The sequence below is a fragment of the Trachypithecus francoisi genome, unplaced genomic scaffold (genome assembly GCF_009764315.1).
Source record: "Trachypithecus francoisi isolate TF-2019V2 unplaced genomic scaffold, Tfra_2.0 Lachesis_group8, whole genome shotgun sequence".
NCBI lineage: Eukaryota > Metazoa > Chordata > Mammalia > Primates > Cercopithecidae > Trachypithecus > Trachypithecus francoisi.
In genome coordinates this window covers 13,766,837-13,779,155 of record NW_022681473.1, presented here as the reverse complement: position 1 = coordinate 13,779,155, position 12,319 = coordinate 13,766,837, and the positions used below count along the sequence as shown (strand labels likewise).

At 38.7% G+C, this 12,319-nt stretch overlaps 1 protein-coding gene across 3 annotated transcripts in view; it reads left to right on the top strand.

The window, feature by feature from the left end:
* The window catches only part of LOC117080982 (oocyte-secreted protein 4A), a 54,293-nt gene extending 42,525 nt beyond the window's left edge, over positions 1-11,768 (top strand). For all 3 annotated transcript variants that reach the window (XM_033206500.1, XM_033206499.1, XM_033206498.1), the window contains 4 exons: positions 7,474-7,652; positions 8,679-8,776; positions 10,707-10,850; positions 11,595-11,768. In XM_033206500.1, coding sequence (XP_033062391.1) covers positions 7,521-7,652; positions 8,679-8,776; positions 10,707-10,850; positions 11,595-11,670 — 450 coding nt within the window. In that variant the 5' untranslated portion in view covers positions 7,474-7,520 and the 3' untranslated portion in view covers positions 11,671-11,768. The remainder of the gene's footprint in view (positions 1-7,473; positions 7,653-8,678; positions 8,777-10,706; positions 10,851-11,594) is intronic.
* The last annotated feature ends 551 nt before the right edge of the window (positions 11,769-12,319 follow it).

Sequence of the window (12,319 nt, the reverse complement as noted above, 5' to 3'; positions counted from 1 at the left end):
GTATATACCCAAAGGAATATAAATGAATCTATTATAAAGACATGCATGTATACGTTCGTTGCAGCACTATTCACAATAGCAAAGACATGGATTCAACCTAAATGTCCATCACTGATAGACTGGATAAAGAAAATGTGGTACAGATGGACATTTGGGTTGATTCCAAGTCTTTGCTATTGTGAATAGTGCCGCAATAAACATGCGTGTGCATGTGTCTTTATAGCAGCATGATTTATAATCCTTTGGGTATATACCCAGTAGTGGGATGGCTGGGTCATATGGTACATCTAGTTCTAGATCCTTGAGGAATCGCCATACTGTTTTCTATAATGGTTGAACTAGTTTACAATCCCACCAACAGTGTAAAAGTGTTCCTATTTCTCCACATCCTCTCCAACACCTGTTGTTTCCTGACTTCTTAATGATTGCCATTCTAACTGGTGTGAGATGGTATCTCATTGTGGTTTTGATTTGCATTTCTCTGATGGCGAGTGATGATGAGCATTTTTTCATGTGTCTGTTGGCTGTATGAATGTCTTCTTTTGAGAAATGTCTGTTCATATCCTTTCCCACTTTTTGATGGGGTTGTTTGTTTTTTTCTTGTAAATTTGTTTGAGTTCTTTGTAGATTCTGGATATTAGCCCTTTGTCAGATGAGTAGACTGCAAAAATTTTCTCCCATTCTGTAGGTTGCCTGTTCACTCTGATGGTAATTTCTTTTGCTGTGCAGAAGCTCTTTAGTTTAATTAGATCCCATTTGTCAATTTTGGCTTTTGCTGCCATTGCTTTTGGTGTTTTAGACATGAAGTCCTTGCCCATGCCTATGTCCTGAATGGTACTACCTAGAAAATGTGGCACATATACACCATGGAATATTATGCAGCCATAAAAAAGGATGAGTTTGCGTCCTTTGTAGGGACATGGATGCAGCTGGAAACCATCATTCTTAGCAAACTATCACAAGAACAGAAAACCAAACACCGCATGTTCTCACTCATAGGTGGGAACTGAACAATGACATCACTTGGACTCGGAAGGGGAACATCACACATCGGGGCCTATTATGGGGAGGGGGGAGGGGGGAGGGATTGCATTGGGAGTTATACCTGATATAAATGACGAATTGATGGGTGCTGACGAGTTGATGGGTGCAGCACACCAACATGGCACAAGTATACATATGTAACAAACCTGCACATTATGCACATGTACCCTAGAACTTAAAGTATAATTAAAAAAAAAGAAAAAAAAAGAAAATGTGGTACACATACACCATGAAATACCATGCAGTCATAAAAAAGAACAACATCATGTCCTTTGCATGGACGTGGACGGAGCTGGAGGCCATTATCCTCAGCAAACTAATGCAGAAACAAAAACCAAATACCACCTGTTCTCACTTATAAGTGGGAGCTAAATGATGAAAACACCTGAACATGTACAGGGAAACAACACACACTGGGGCCTTTTGGAGGGTGGAGGGTGGGAAGAGGAAGAGGGTCAGGAAAAATAACCAATGGGTACTAGGCTCAATGCTTGGGTGATGAAATAATCAGAACAACAAACCTCTATGACACAAGTTTACCTATGTAACAAATCTGCACTTGTAGCCCTGAACTTAAAAATACACAAAAGGCCGGGTGCAGTGGCTCACACCTGTAATCCCAGCACTTTGGGAGGTTGAGGTGGGCGGATCACCTGAGATCAGAAGTTCGAGACCAGCCTGGCCAACATGGTGAAACCCCATCTCTACAAAAAATACAAAAATTAGCCAGGCATGGTGCCCCTTGCCTGTAGTCCCAGCTATTTGGGAGGCTGAGGCAGGAGAATCACTTGAACTCAGGAGGCGGAGGTTGCAGTGAGTCGAGATCACGACACTGCACTCCAGCCTGGACGATAGCATGAGACTCCGTCTCAAAAAAATAAAAAAAAAATACACAAAATAAAACAAAGAAGAAATGTAAAATAATACAGCCGCTGTGGGGAGTTTGGCAGTTTCACTCCTAGGTTGTCATGTAAGGACTAATAAATAGTAAGGCCTGGTATCACATGCTGTCTCCGCATCTGGTGAAACTGGAAGGGCTATAATGGCCTAACTGCACATTTCTCTCTCTCCTCTGCTCCTGCAGATAAGGTCCCTGCTACACAGTTCTGCTTATCAAGGAGACCAGATACAGTTCCTGCTTATCTCTGAACAGTGGGTTTCAGTTCCCTGGCAGTCTGCAGAATTATTCAAACAAACTAATCATATGCTTCTGTGGGATCTAGGGGTCACCTCACCCTCTTGAGATTACAAAGCTTATGTTCCAGAGCCCGTGGTTGTTCCCTCTGCTCCTAAGTGCAGTCCTCATGTGGACCTATGTGCTATGTGGTGTTCTCCTTTGCAAGGCTGTGAATGTACACACCAGTGAATTGCTTTCGAGCGCATCTGCTCAGTGTCAGGTGTGTGTTTGGCTATCACCATAGCCCTAGGATAGGAATCTCTCCCTCAGCAAGGGGGTGAATAGGAGGCAATTAAAGCTGAGTCAAATACCCCAAATAATTGAAAATAGGAATTCAAACAAATGTTGAACAACAGCTTTCAGAGTAGCACTATTTGCAAAGACGGAAACAACCCTGAAATTCATCAGTGGTTGAATGACTCAAGAAAATGTGCTAGAGCCGGGCGTGGTGGCTCACACCTGTAATCCCAGCACTTTGGGAGGCCGAGGCAGGTGGATCATGAGGTCAGGAGATCGAGACCATCCTGGCTAACATGGTGAAACCCCATCTCTACTAAAAAAATACAAAAAATTAGCCGGGTATGGTGGCAGGTGCCTGTAGTCCCAGCTACTTGGGAGGCTGAGGCAGGAGAATGGTGTGAACCCAGGAGGTGGAGCTTGGAGCTTGCAGTGAGCCGAGATCATACCACTGCCCTCCAGCCTGGGTGACAGAGCGAGACTTCGTCTCAAAAAAAAAAAAAAAGAAAAGACAATGTGCTATACCCATAAAATGGAATACTATATAGCCATAAAAAGAAATGAAGTATGGATTCATGGTACCACGTGAACTAAAAATAAAGTTCTAGGCCTTCAACTGATGTAATGAACCCCCATCTTGGCCAAGAGGACCCCAGAGAAACCTTAAGAACTGTGTTTCCAGCCATCATGGGGTGGGGTGTTGGACATGCCTTGTTACACCACTTCCCTTCTGTGGTTTAGACACAACACCTGACTAGCATTAATATTAAAACAAGAGATCAGGCTGGGCGTGGTGGCTCATGTCTTCAATCTCAGCATCTGGGGAGGCTGAGGCAGGCAGATTGCCTGAGGTCAGGAGTTCGAGACCAGTCTGGCCAACATGGTAAAACCCCATCTCTACTAAAAATACAAAAAAAAATTAGCCGGGCGTGGTGGCATGCATCTATAATCCCAGCTACTCAGGAGGCTGAAGCAGGGGAATTACTTGAATCAGGGAGGTGGAGGTTGCAGTGAGCCGAGATTGTGCCACTGCACCCCAGCCTGGGCAACAACAGAGTGAGACTCTGTCTCAAAGAAAGATCATAAGGCTGACACAACGAACTCTTTGTGGCAATAGCATACAAAATTATAAACCCAAGGCCATGCCAAGTAATGGTTAGTCATGCACCCCTACACTCAAAGAATAAACTTTGTTCTAACTGCCACAAGGTTTTTCTTTTTCTTTTTCAGCAGCTAAACAGCACTGGCCTTGAGATAAGCAATGTTAACAATGACAGCTCGTTCACTGCCAGAGGCTGACCTTCCTGTGCTACAAGCCGTAACTACAGCTTTGATTGGACAAGGGACTCATTTCAGCAACTCTCTCCTGTTAAGAGACGACTGAGCCAGAACTGGTTCTGGCCAGTTTACAGAGGTTGCACACTTGTATAACTTTGTGTCTTGGAAAGACCTTTAGATGTATAAGGCCTAATTGTGATACATTTAAATGTTAAGTCTCCACCCCAAAGTTAACATGGGTCATATATAACATGCATGCTTATTCAGCACTTATGTGTTAGAACCACCCTAGAGAATATTCATAGCTCCTCCTATAACCTATTGAATACGTATGCTTGGCCAACCCATTCAGCATAAATTCCCATCTCACTCCTCCCTCCCTGCAATGTGCCTGCCTTTCAGACTCTGTTGGAGGCTGTGCATCCCAGCCTATTAGGATGGCCATCTTGCAGTCTGTAACCCTTTATAAGAAATAAAGCTTCTTTTATTTGTAAACAAATAAATAGCATGATTTTTAAAGTTAAGAGTGTAATTCAATTTTCACAAAGTGTCCAGAATAGGTAAATCCAAAGAGATAGAAAGTAGCTTAGGGCTTGCCAGGGGCTGGGAGAAAGGAGGAATGTGGAGTTGCTTAAGAAGTATAAGTTTTCTTTTGGGGGGATGATGAAGATATTTAGGAACTATAGGAGTGATGGTTTCACACATGTGTATGTACCAAGTCCACTGAATTATATACTTCAAAATTGTTAATTTTATGTGAATCTAACACTTATAAAAATTAGTGGTTATTTTAACAGAGGAGGAAATCATGTAAGCTATTGGAATTAGAAATTCCAGTATTATTTTATGTACTTCTATGTAGCTAGCTATTTAAAATAACAATATATTTATTCACATCTTAAATAAGAAAACAGATAAGTATTTTCAAATAAAAACCACTGAAAATTCTTCATAAATTCAATCTACTGTAAGGCTCTCCTTCCCAAATATGATTTGATAGTGATAGATACCTTAACATAAAATCCTACTAATTTTAAAGAACATGCAATATAATAAAAACGTTTAGTAGAAAGGATTTTGAGGTTTCTGATGTTCACAGATGTTACTTTTTGCTTGCTCTTTGTTACATCAGTTCATAATCCTGGAGATTCGTATAGCTAGAAACAATTACTTTGTACTTAGAAGCTGAGGCAATCTATGTGATACGCTACACAATTTCTAAAAATAATTTATTAGGCTTTTACTTTTACTTTTCGAGAGGAAGTTTTTTGGAGGTTGATTTCTGCCAAAATGTAGAACCAAGTGATGCTGTTATTATCTATTATCCCATATCTTACAATTTTTCATTACTAGATTTAATTGTCCAAAAATGCCCTTAGAGAATATTTCTAGATATGTGCACATTCATAATAAAATGCTTGTAGGGAAAGCAAAATTAAACCAGAAAGCATTGTTTTGCCAAAGCTTAGACCACAGGTGTGTGGGTTTGTTTACCTGAATCAAAACCTCCCGAAGCTGATTACAAGCACCGATTAGTGAGTGCAGCTTGGCCCAGGTTTACTGGATCTGAATCATTAGTTGGGAGGTAGAGCAATAGCTTTTTTTTTTTCTTTTTTCACAAGAATCCAGAGTGAATATAATATGCAATATTGCAATATTGTTCATCAATTCATAAGTAATTCTTCTGTATCACCACCTGAATTTCTCAAATCATCTTGCAAAGCCCTACTTTAACAATTCAATAGACACATATCAAATATTATGTCAGACACAATTTCCAACACATCTACATGCTTGAGAAAAAAGACCTGGTGGTAGGGGATGCAGCCTGGAACCACTTTCCACATGTTCTTTCCTGAGTTTCTGATTTATCTTTCAATGGCAAAAGCCTCAATTACTTTTGCACCAACCTAACTTCAGCTGTGAGGACGAAAAGCCAAAAGTATGCTAAGGGGTTCTCAGTGCTTTCCAGAATGATAAACCATCACCCACAGCTGAGGAGGCAAGAGGTTTATAAACACCTGTGGCGGCCCACGTCCCTAGGTTTTCTGTTTCCTGTGATACCCTGGGCTGGAATCTGAAGCAATGAAGATCTCTTGTGTGTTGGGAGAGCTCCTCATGCTTTTCGAGTTGATTCATGGTCACCAAGATTGTAAGAAAAAGCGGGAATTTTTGGAGGTGGCAATTTCTAACAGCAGGGCCTTTTTTTCTTTTTTTTTTTTTAAAACAGATTGTTGACTTTGGGAGTTTGTTTTTTATAACCTGGTGATCAATTGCTAATAACTAACGATTGCAAAGTTACGGCCAGACATAGTTTTATCTTTACCCCTGTACTTCCTCTTGAATTTTTCCTCTAAGTCGATCTCAAGGTGATATTTTTATTTTTCTTACATGCCAAATATTTCCAGGTTCTTTCTCTGCTGGAGACGAGCTTGTTACTTTGCTGAATGTGAAATACTTATAGTGACTGGCAAAATCAGGAGAGACTGCCCAGTGCCTAGGAGAGGAGGTTACTAGGTCTACATTTCTGGCATGGGGTATAAAGCAAACCTCATATCTACATGCTTGAGAGTAGTCAGCTGTATTCAAAAACTTCACATCTACATCCAGAGAGTAGTCAGCTGTATTCAAAAACTTCATATCTACATACAGAGAGTAGTCAGCTGTATTCAAAAACTTCATATCTACATAGAGTAGTCAGCTGTATTCAAAAACTTCATATCTACATACAGAGAGTAGTCAGCTGTATTCAAAAACTTCATATCTACATACAGAGAGTAGTCAGCTGTATTCAAAAACTTCACATCTACATACAGAGAGCAGTCAGCTGTATTCAAAAACTTCACATCCACATACAGAGAGCAGTCAGCTGTATTCAAAAACTTCACATCCACATACAGAGAGCAGTCAGCTGTATTCAAAAACTTCATATCCACATACAGAGAGTAGTCAGCTGTATTCAAAAACTTCATATCTACATACAGAGAGCAGTCAGCTGTATTCAATTGTTTATGATTCCGTTTCAGAGTTGAGGCTCTGAATAGATTTTGCATAGGTTTTAATCCTGATCTGCCATTTAACAGCTATGTGACCTTAAATTTATCCATGTGTAAATATGTGATAATGATAAAATTGACTCCATAGAAATGTACTGAAAATGAAGTAAGACCCCAAACCAAAATTTAATGTAGTTGGCAATCATAAAAAAATTATCAGAGTAACTGCAATATTATTTTGTTTCTGAATCCTGAGTTTCACATACCAATTAATATTTATTGGCTCAGATATTTTGATCAAAATAAAATTTTAAGTGGAAGCACATGATCTATTTTTCCATTGTGTGCAACCAAATATCAAAACTTTTTCTTGTTTCTCCATTTCAGATAGATATCACTTACACCTAGATATATTTCAAAAATGTATTCATGAGACCTGTTAGTCAAATTTGAACAATCCCTAAAAGCAAAGTGAGCATGTTGGGATATTTGACTTATTTAGCTTAGAAATTCTCAAGAAGTGCTTCTACGATTTTTCCCCATTCTGATAAAAAAAAAAACTGAGACACATAGAGATTAATCGACCCAAGAACTCCCAATGGAAAAATATACAACTAGAAACAAAACATTTTCACTCTACAGTTGGGAATTCAGCTCAAAAGGTTGAACATTTCCTGAGTGCTTTGTGTGGGGGCAGACATACTATCTGATGTTTTCCCTTTTCAAATTTTCTTTCAACAGTGTCTATAACCTGTTCTGAAACCTGGCTCCAGGTCAAACTTAGACGAATGCCACTGTTAAATGACCTGCAACCTTTGCAAAACGAACTCTCTCTAGGAATTGGCTGTCCTGTAAACATGGTCGAGGTGGATTTCTTTGGGTTCCTGTATCTTCTAACTTTTTGTGGCATCAGAGTGAGCGTAAGAGCAGTTATTATTTCAACCAATAATATATCTTTTGACTGTTTTGGGTCCACAAACCAATGACTAAAACTGCAGTATTCAAATTTTAATTGTCAGTTAATAGTTCATGTAATATTGACTATTCTCTTCAACATTTTTGGATATTGCTTCTATCTGTCGGAAAGACAAATAGGATTTGGGATCCCAAAAACTATGCATTCCTACTTTAAAAACCCTTTTTTTTTTTTGGCAACATATCTCTTTTGCCTGTGATAGTGGTTTTTTGTTTTTTAAAATATTCTGTGTTAAATCTAGTTTGAGAGAAACATTTTGTTTTGAAACAGTGCCACAAATACCCAACTCTTGTTGTTGACTTAAAATTTTCTAAAGTTGTCAAATATCTAGCCAAAATTCACACTGAATAATTTAGTTCTGCCTAAATCAGACCCTGACTCTTTTTTTTTTTTTGAGATGGAGTCTTGCTCTGTCGCCAGGCTGGAGTGCAGTGGCACAATCTCGGCTCACTGCAACCCCCACCTCCCGTATTCAAGCGATTCTCCTGCCTCAGCCTCCCGAGTAGCTAGGACTACAGGCGTGTACCACCATGCCCAGCTAATTTTTGTATTTTTAGTAGAGATGGGGGTTTCACCTTGCTGGCCAGGATGGTCTTGATCTCTTGACTGAGTGATCTGCCCACCTCCGCCTCCTAGAGCGTTGGGATTACAGGCGCGAGCTAATATGCGTGACCCAGACCCTGACTCTTAAACAAATGTGGTGATCAAAAGTTGTCTGTGCAGACTCAACTGCCGAATACAATGTCCCTGCTACTATGGCAGGAGCTACTAATGTCTGCTAAAACCAGGGATTTTTATCACTTAGCTCTGCTTTTCTATCGTAAACCTTGCACTCACACCTATTTTATGTCATAAAGTAAAAATAAAAGTAAACATTATTATTTTGTTTTTAATCTATATTTTTAAAATGGAATTTGAAAGCATTTGAAAGAAATATAATTAAGATAACTTATATCCTTTACACCTTTAGGAACACGGAGTAGGTATGCTCATTGAAAGTTTAATTGTATATGAGCCACCGAATTTTGACTTCAATTTACACATCCCAGTATCATGCTATGTGCAAAGGTAAGTGCAGCGCACTACTGAGATCAAGCCTATCTAACATTATCTTTGGCTTCTAGGTGTTTTGATCAGTTAAACTGCTGAACATTATGCTAACGTTGGACATTGGATCAAATTTGATCTGTGGTGTTCTGTTCGGTCATGTGAGTAGGTCTAAAAAAATGGATTCTCTCAATGTAGTTTCTGAACGAGTAGATGGGGCTCAGTTGCTATATGAGAATTAAATTCTACAGTCACTAAAGAGATTATATCAGAACATTTTTGTTAGTAATCTTTCCTTTTTTGCGGTGTTCCTTGTCTGCACCTACCCATACTGCCTCATTCATGGCTATTACAGGAGCTTTTAAGTTTTTGTACCAACCATACCACCTTTCTGCAGATATGGGGAGGAACCAAGAGATTCAAAATCAGTATTTTCTCAGTTTTAAAACTAGAATTGAGTTAGTCTCTGATTTGTCAGTTTCTGCAATATAAATAAAAAGCAAGACTTGCTAATGACCACAATTCTCTCCTTATTGGAGAAACTTTTCTTCAATGAGAGAATAAAGCAGGAGAGCCTGTTGATGAAGGTTGAGGCAATTCTGCTTGTGGTCAGTTCCCTGGGTGAGCTGTTCACAAGGCCCAATTGCACGTGTGTTCTCTCTGCCCCTAGAGTGTTCATTCCAACCTATTTTGAACAGTCTGGCCTCTGGAGACACAGAATTTAATGGCTATATGTATCTTACAACCACTGACTTCAACTGTACTATGAAATATCTGCTTTTCTTCATTAACAGCATCTTTGGTCCTTCTCATAAGTGTAAATCAAGTCATGTCCCTATCTCCAATGTTATATCAAATTTAGGTTTCCTTTAAGACTCCTAGAGTTTTACAGAGCATACAAAGGATTTGGAGATGAGGGTTTAGTATAATCTGAGTAGTACATTTCCCTCTGCTGCTTTTCTCTTCATGTTTTGCTGGGTATGACAGGATGAAAGAGGTTGAGTCACAATTATCTCATGGTTATATGATGCAATTGTGGTCCATTTCCAGCAATGCTGGCTAGATAATCATACCTTCACCCAGAAGTGTGTCTCAAATTACGGATATGTGAGTTTTTTGGAGTCCTTAGAAAGGGGGTGGCCATCACAACTGCATATTTCCTGATAGACTAATCTAAACAAGGCTTCCTTCTTAGTCCATACAACTGCCACCGTAGGCCTCCACACAACCTGCTCATTTTCTGTGTTGTTTGGTTTTTATTCCAGTATCTTGACTTCTTGAGGTCCCCTCCCCAGTTCACAGGTATTCTTGAGAGAAATCCTGGAAATACAGCTAAAACGTTGGTACCTGTGGGGAAAATTACTTAGTCGTACTATAATTCATGGTGGGAGAATATGCCCTTTCTGTCCCCTTTTCTACACCTCCATGTCTCTCATATGTCATTCTACTGCATAGGCAGATACTTGGGAGTAAAATGTCAGCCTCTTGCTGTAGGAAACTCAGTGTTGGAGAAGCTGATAGAAACACCTTTATTTGGCTTCATTAAGGGAGGGAGAATTTTAGTGACTCCACTTATCCCTCTGTCATAGGCCAAGAACTCAGAACTGCATGCCTCTAATCACTCTCTGTAGATGTCCGTTGAGATGATTAGAGATAAGAACTGCTTCAGCCACTTATTAAGAGTTCTTGGTATTTGACATCCTATGAAATTAGCTTCAGGTCCCAATGGTACATTCTGGAATAATGAAAAGTTGTATTCAACCATCTGTGAATTTTTTCTCATATTCTATGAAACAATAAATTTTCATATTTGTCTAAGCTAGCTGATTTAGCATTCTCTCACAGCTGGAAGAGATCTGTTTAATTTAGTTTTCTCCACATTTCAACTTTTTCTCCACCTCCAAAAGCATAATATATACAAAGCTTAAATCTACTTTTTTCTCTTTTTCAGAAGGTTTCCAATAATCTTAGTGATGAGAAGGGGACAGAATGACAACCGTCGTGAATGCAGAAGGTCAGTGGGACAGCACTGCTCACTATCACGCAAACTTGAAGACTTGGGAATCCGTCCAAGAGTGCCAAGAGTGTCCTATGTGTAAGTATTTTGAATTAGTACCATAAATGCTTACAGTATGTTTATATAAAAAAGGCCAGAGTTTAGTACACTATTGCCCCTATGATTTTAGTTCAGGATCATTGGAATACTGCATTTTTTATGTCTATTAGGGATATATTTTATCTTGGCAGTTCTCATTATTTCCTTATGTAAAACAGTTTTGCAACTGTAACCTCAATAGTTCTTTTATATTAACTTTCTTGAGCTAGAGATAAACCATCTTTGGTGCATGTAATATAAGTGTGCAATGGGATCATGGATTCCCATAAAGATAGTAATTGATATCTATGTTAACTCTAATTCCAGCTTTTTGTTCTAAAAGAACTAAATGTCAGCAAGAGAAAACTCAAATGAGCCATAAGAATATTCAAATAGGCTATAATCTTTAGACTTTATTATGCTAGAGGGACAGGCCCTTATTCCACATATCAGCCGACCCTCATAATTCTAAACTTGATATGGTGTCCTCATGTAAAATTTATAATCATTTACTAAGCATTTGTTAACTAATAGCTATATATACACATAATATGTATGTGTGTATACATGTGTATATATCGTATTTGTGATACTTGAATCATTAGAATATTACAATGGTTCCTGGGGTTTAAAATTGATGCCTTTTTCCCAGGTTCCCATTTGGTTGAGTCTCAGTGATTCTTTAGTTAGATAGTAGTTTCCCATCAGTACAACAATGTAACTGTTTCTTTTCCTTCCTTACAGGAACAGTGTTCCCTTGTTGAGCTACCTAATTGTATCCCTTCCTAAGTGTAAGAACAAAGCTATACATTCTGGATGATGAGGCCACCCTATTTCACGTGGTACTCTGGCCACTTGAGGATTTCATTGCCTTTTAGAAGTTGAACTAGTCACTGGATATTGTCTTTTATCATTTCAAATGTGATATTTTTAAACGAAAAACTTGCTCTGTTATCCATATTTATGAATTGTTGGGGTAGGGAGAAAAGCCTTCCTTTCCCAGATTTTAAACTTGTAATAAAGGTATTCTTAAATAAAGTTTTATAATTCTTAATAGTTATTTGTATTTTTTAAAGCTTAAGTCCTGATTCACAGAGCATTATAAAGCGTGAGGCAATTGCATATTGTGAATAGGTTTACCCATCATCTGTTTTGGGTAGCAATAGAGTATCTAATACACAGTAGTCTTTCCTTATTCAGTTTTGCTTCCCATGGTTTCAGTTACTCGCTGTCAACTGTGGTCTCAAAATACTAACATATTCTTAATATCTTCATGGAAATTCATAATTCCATTTCATACTTGTTACATACTCCAAAGAGAGACACATTCACATAACTCTTGTTGTAGCATATTATATGTTTGTTATTCTTTTACTGTGGCTAATTAAACTTTACCATGGATATGTAGAAGAAAAAGTACAGTGTTTATACAGGGTTTGGTACTAACCACAATTTCAGTAATCCCCTGG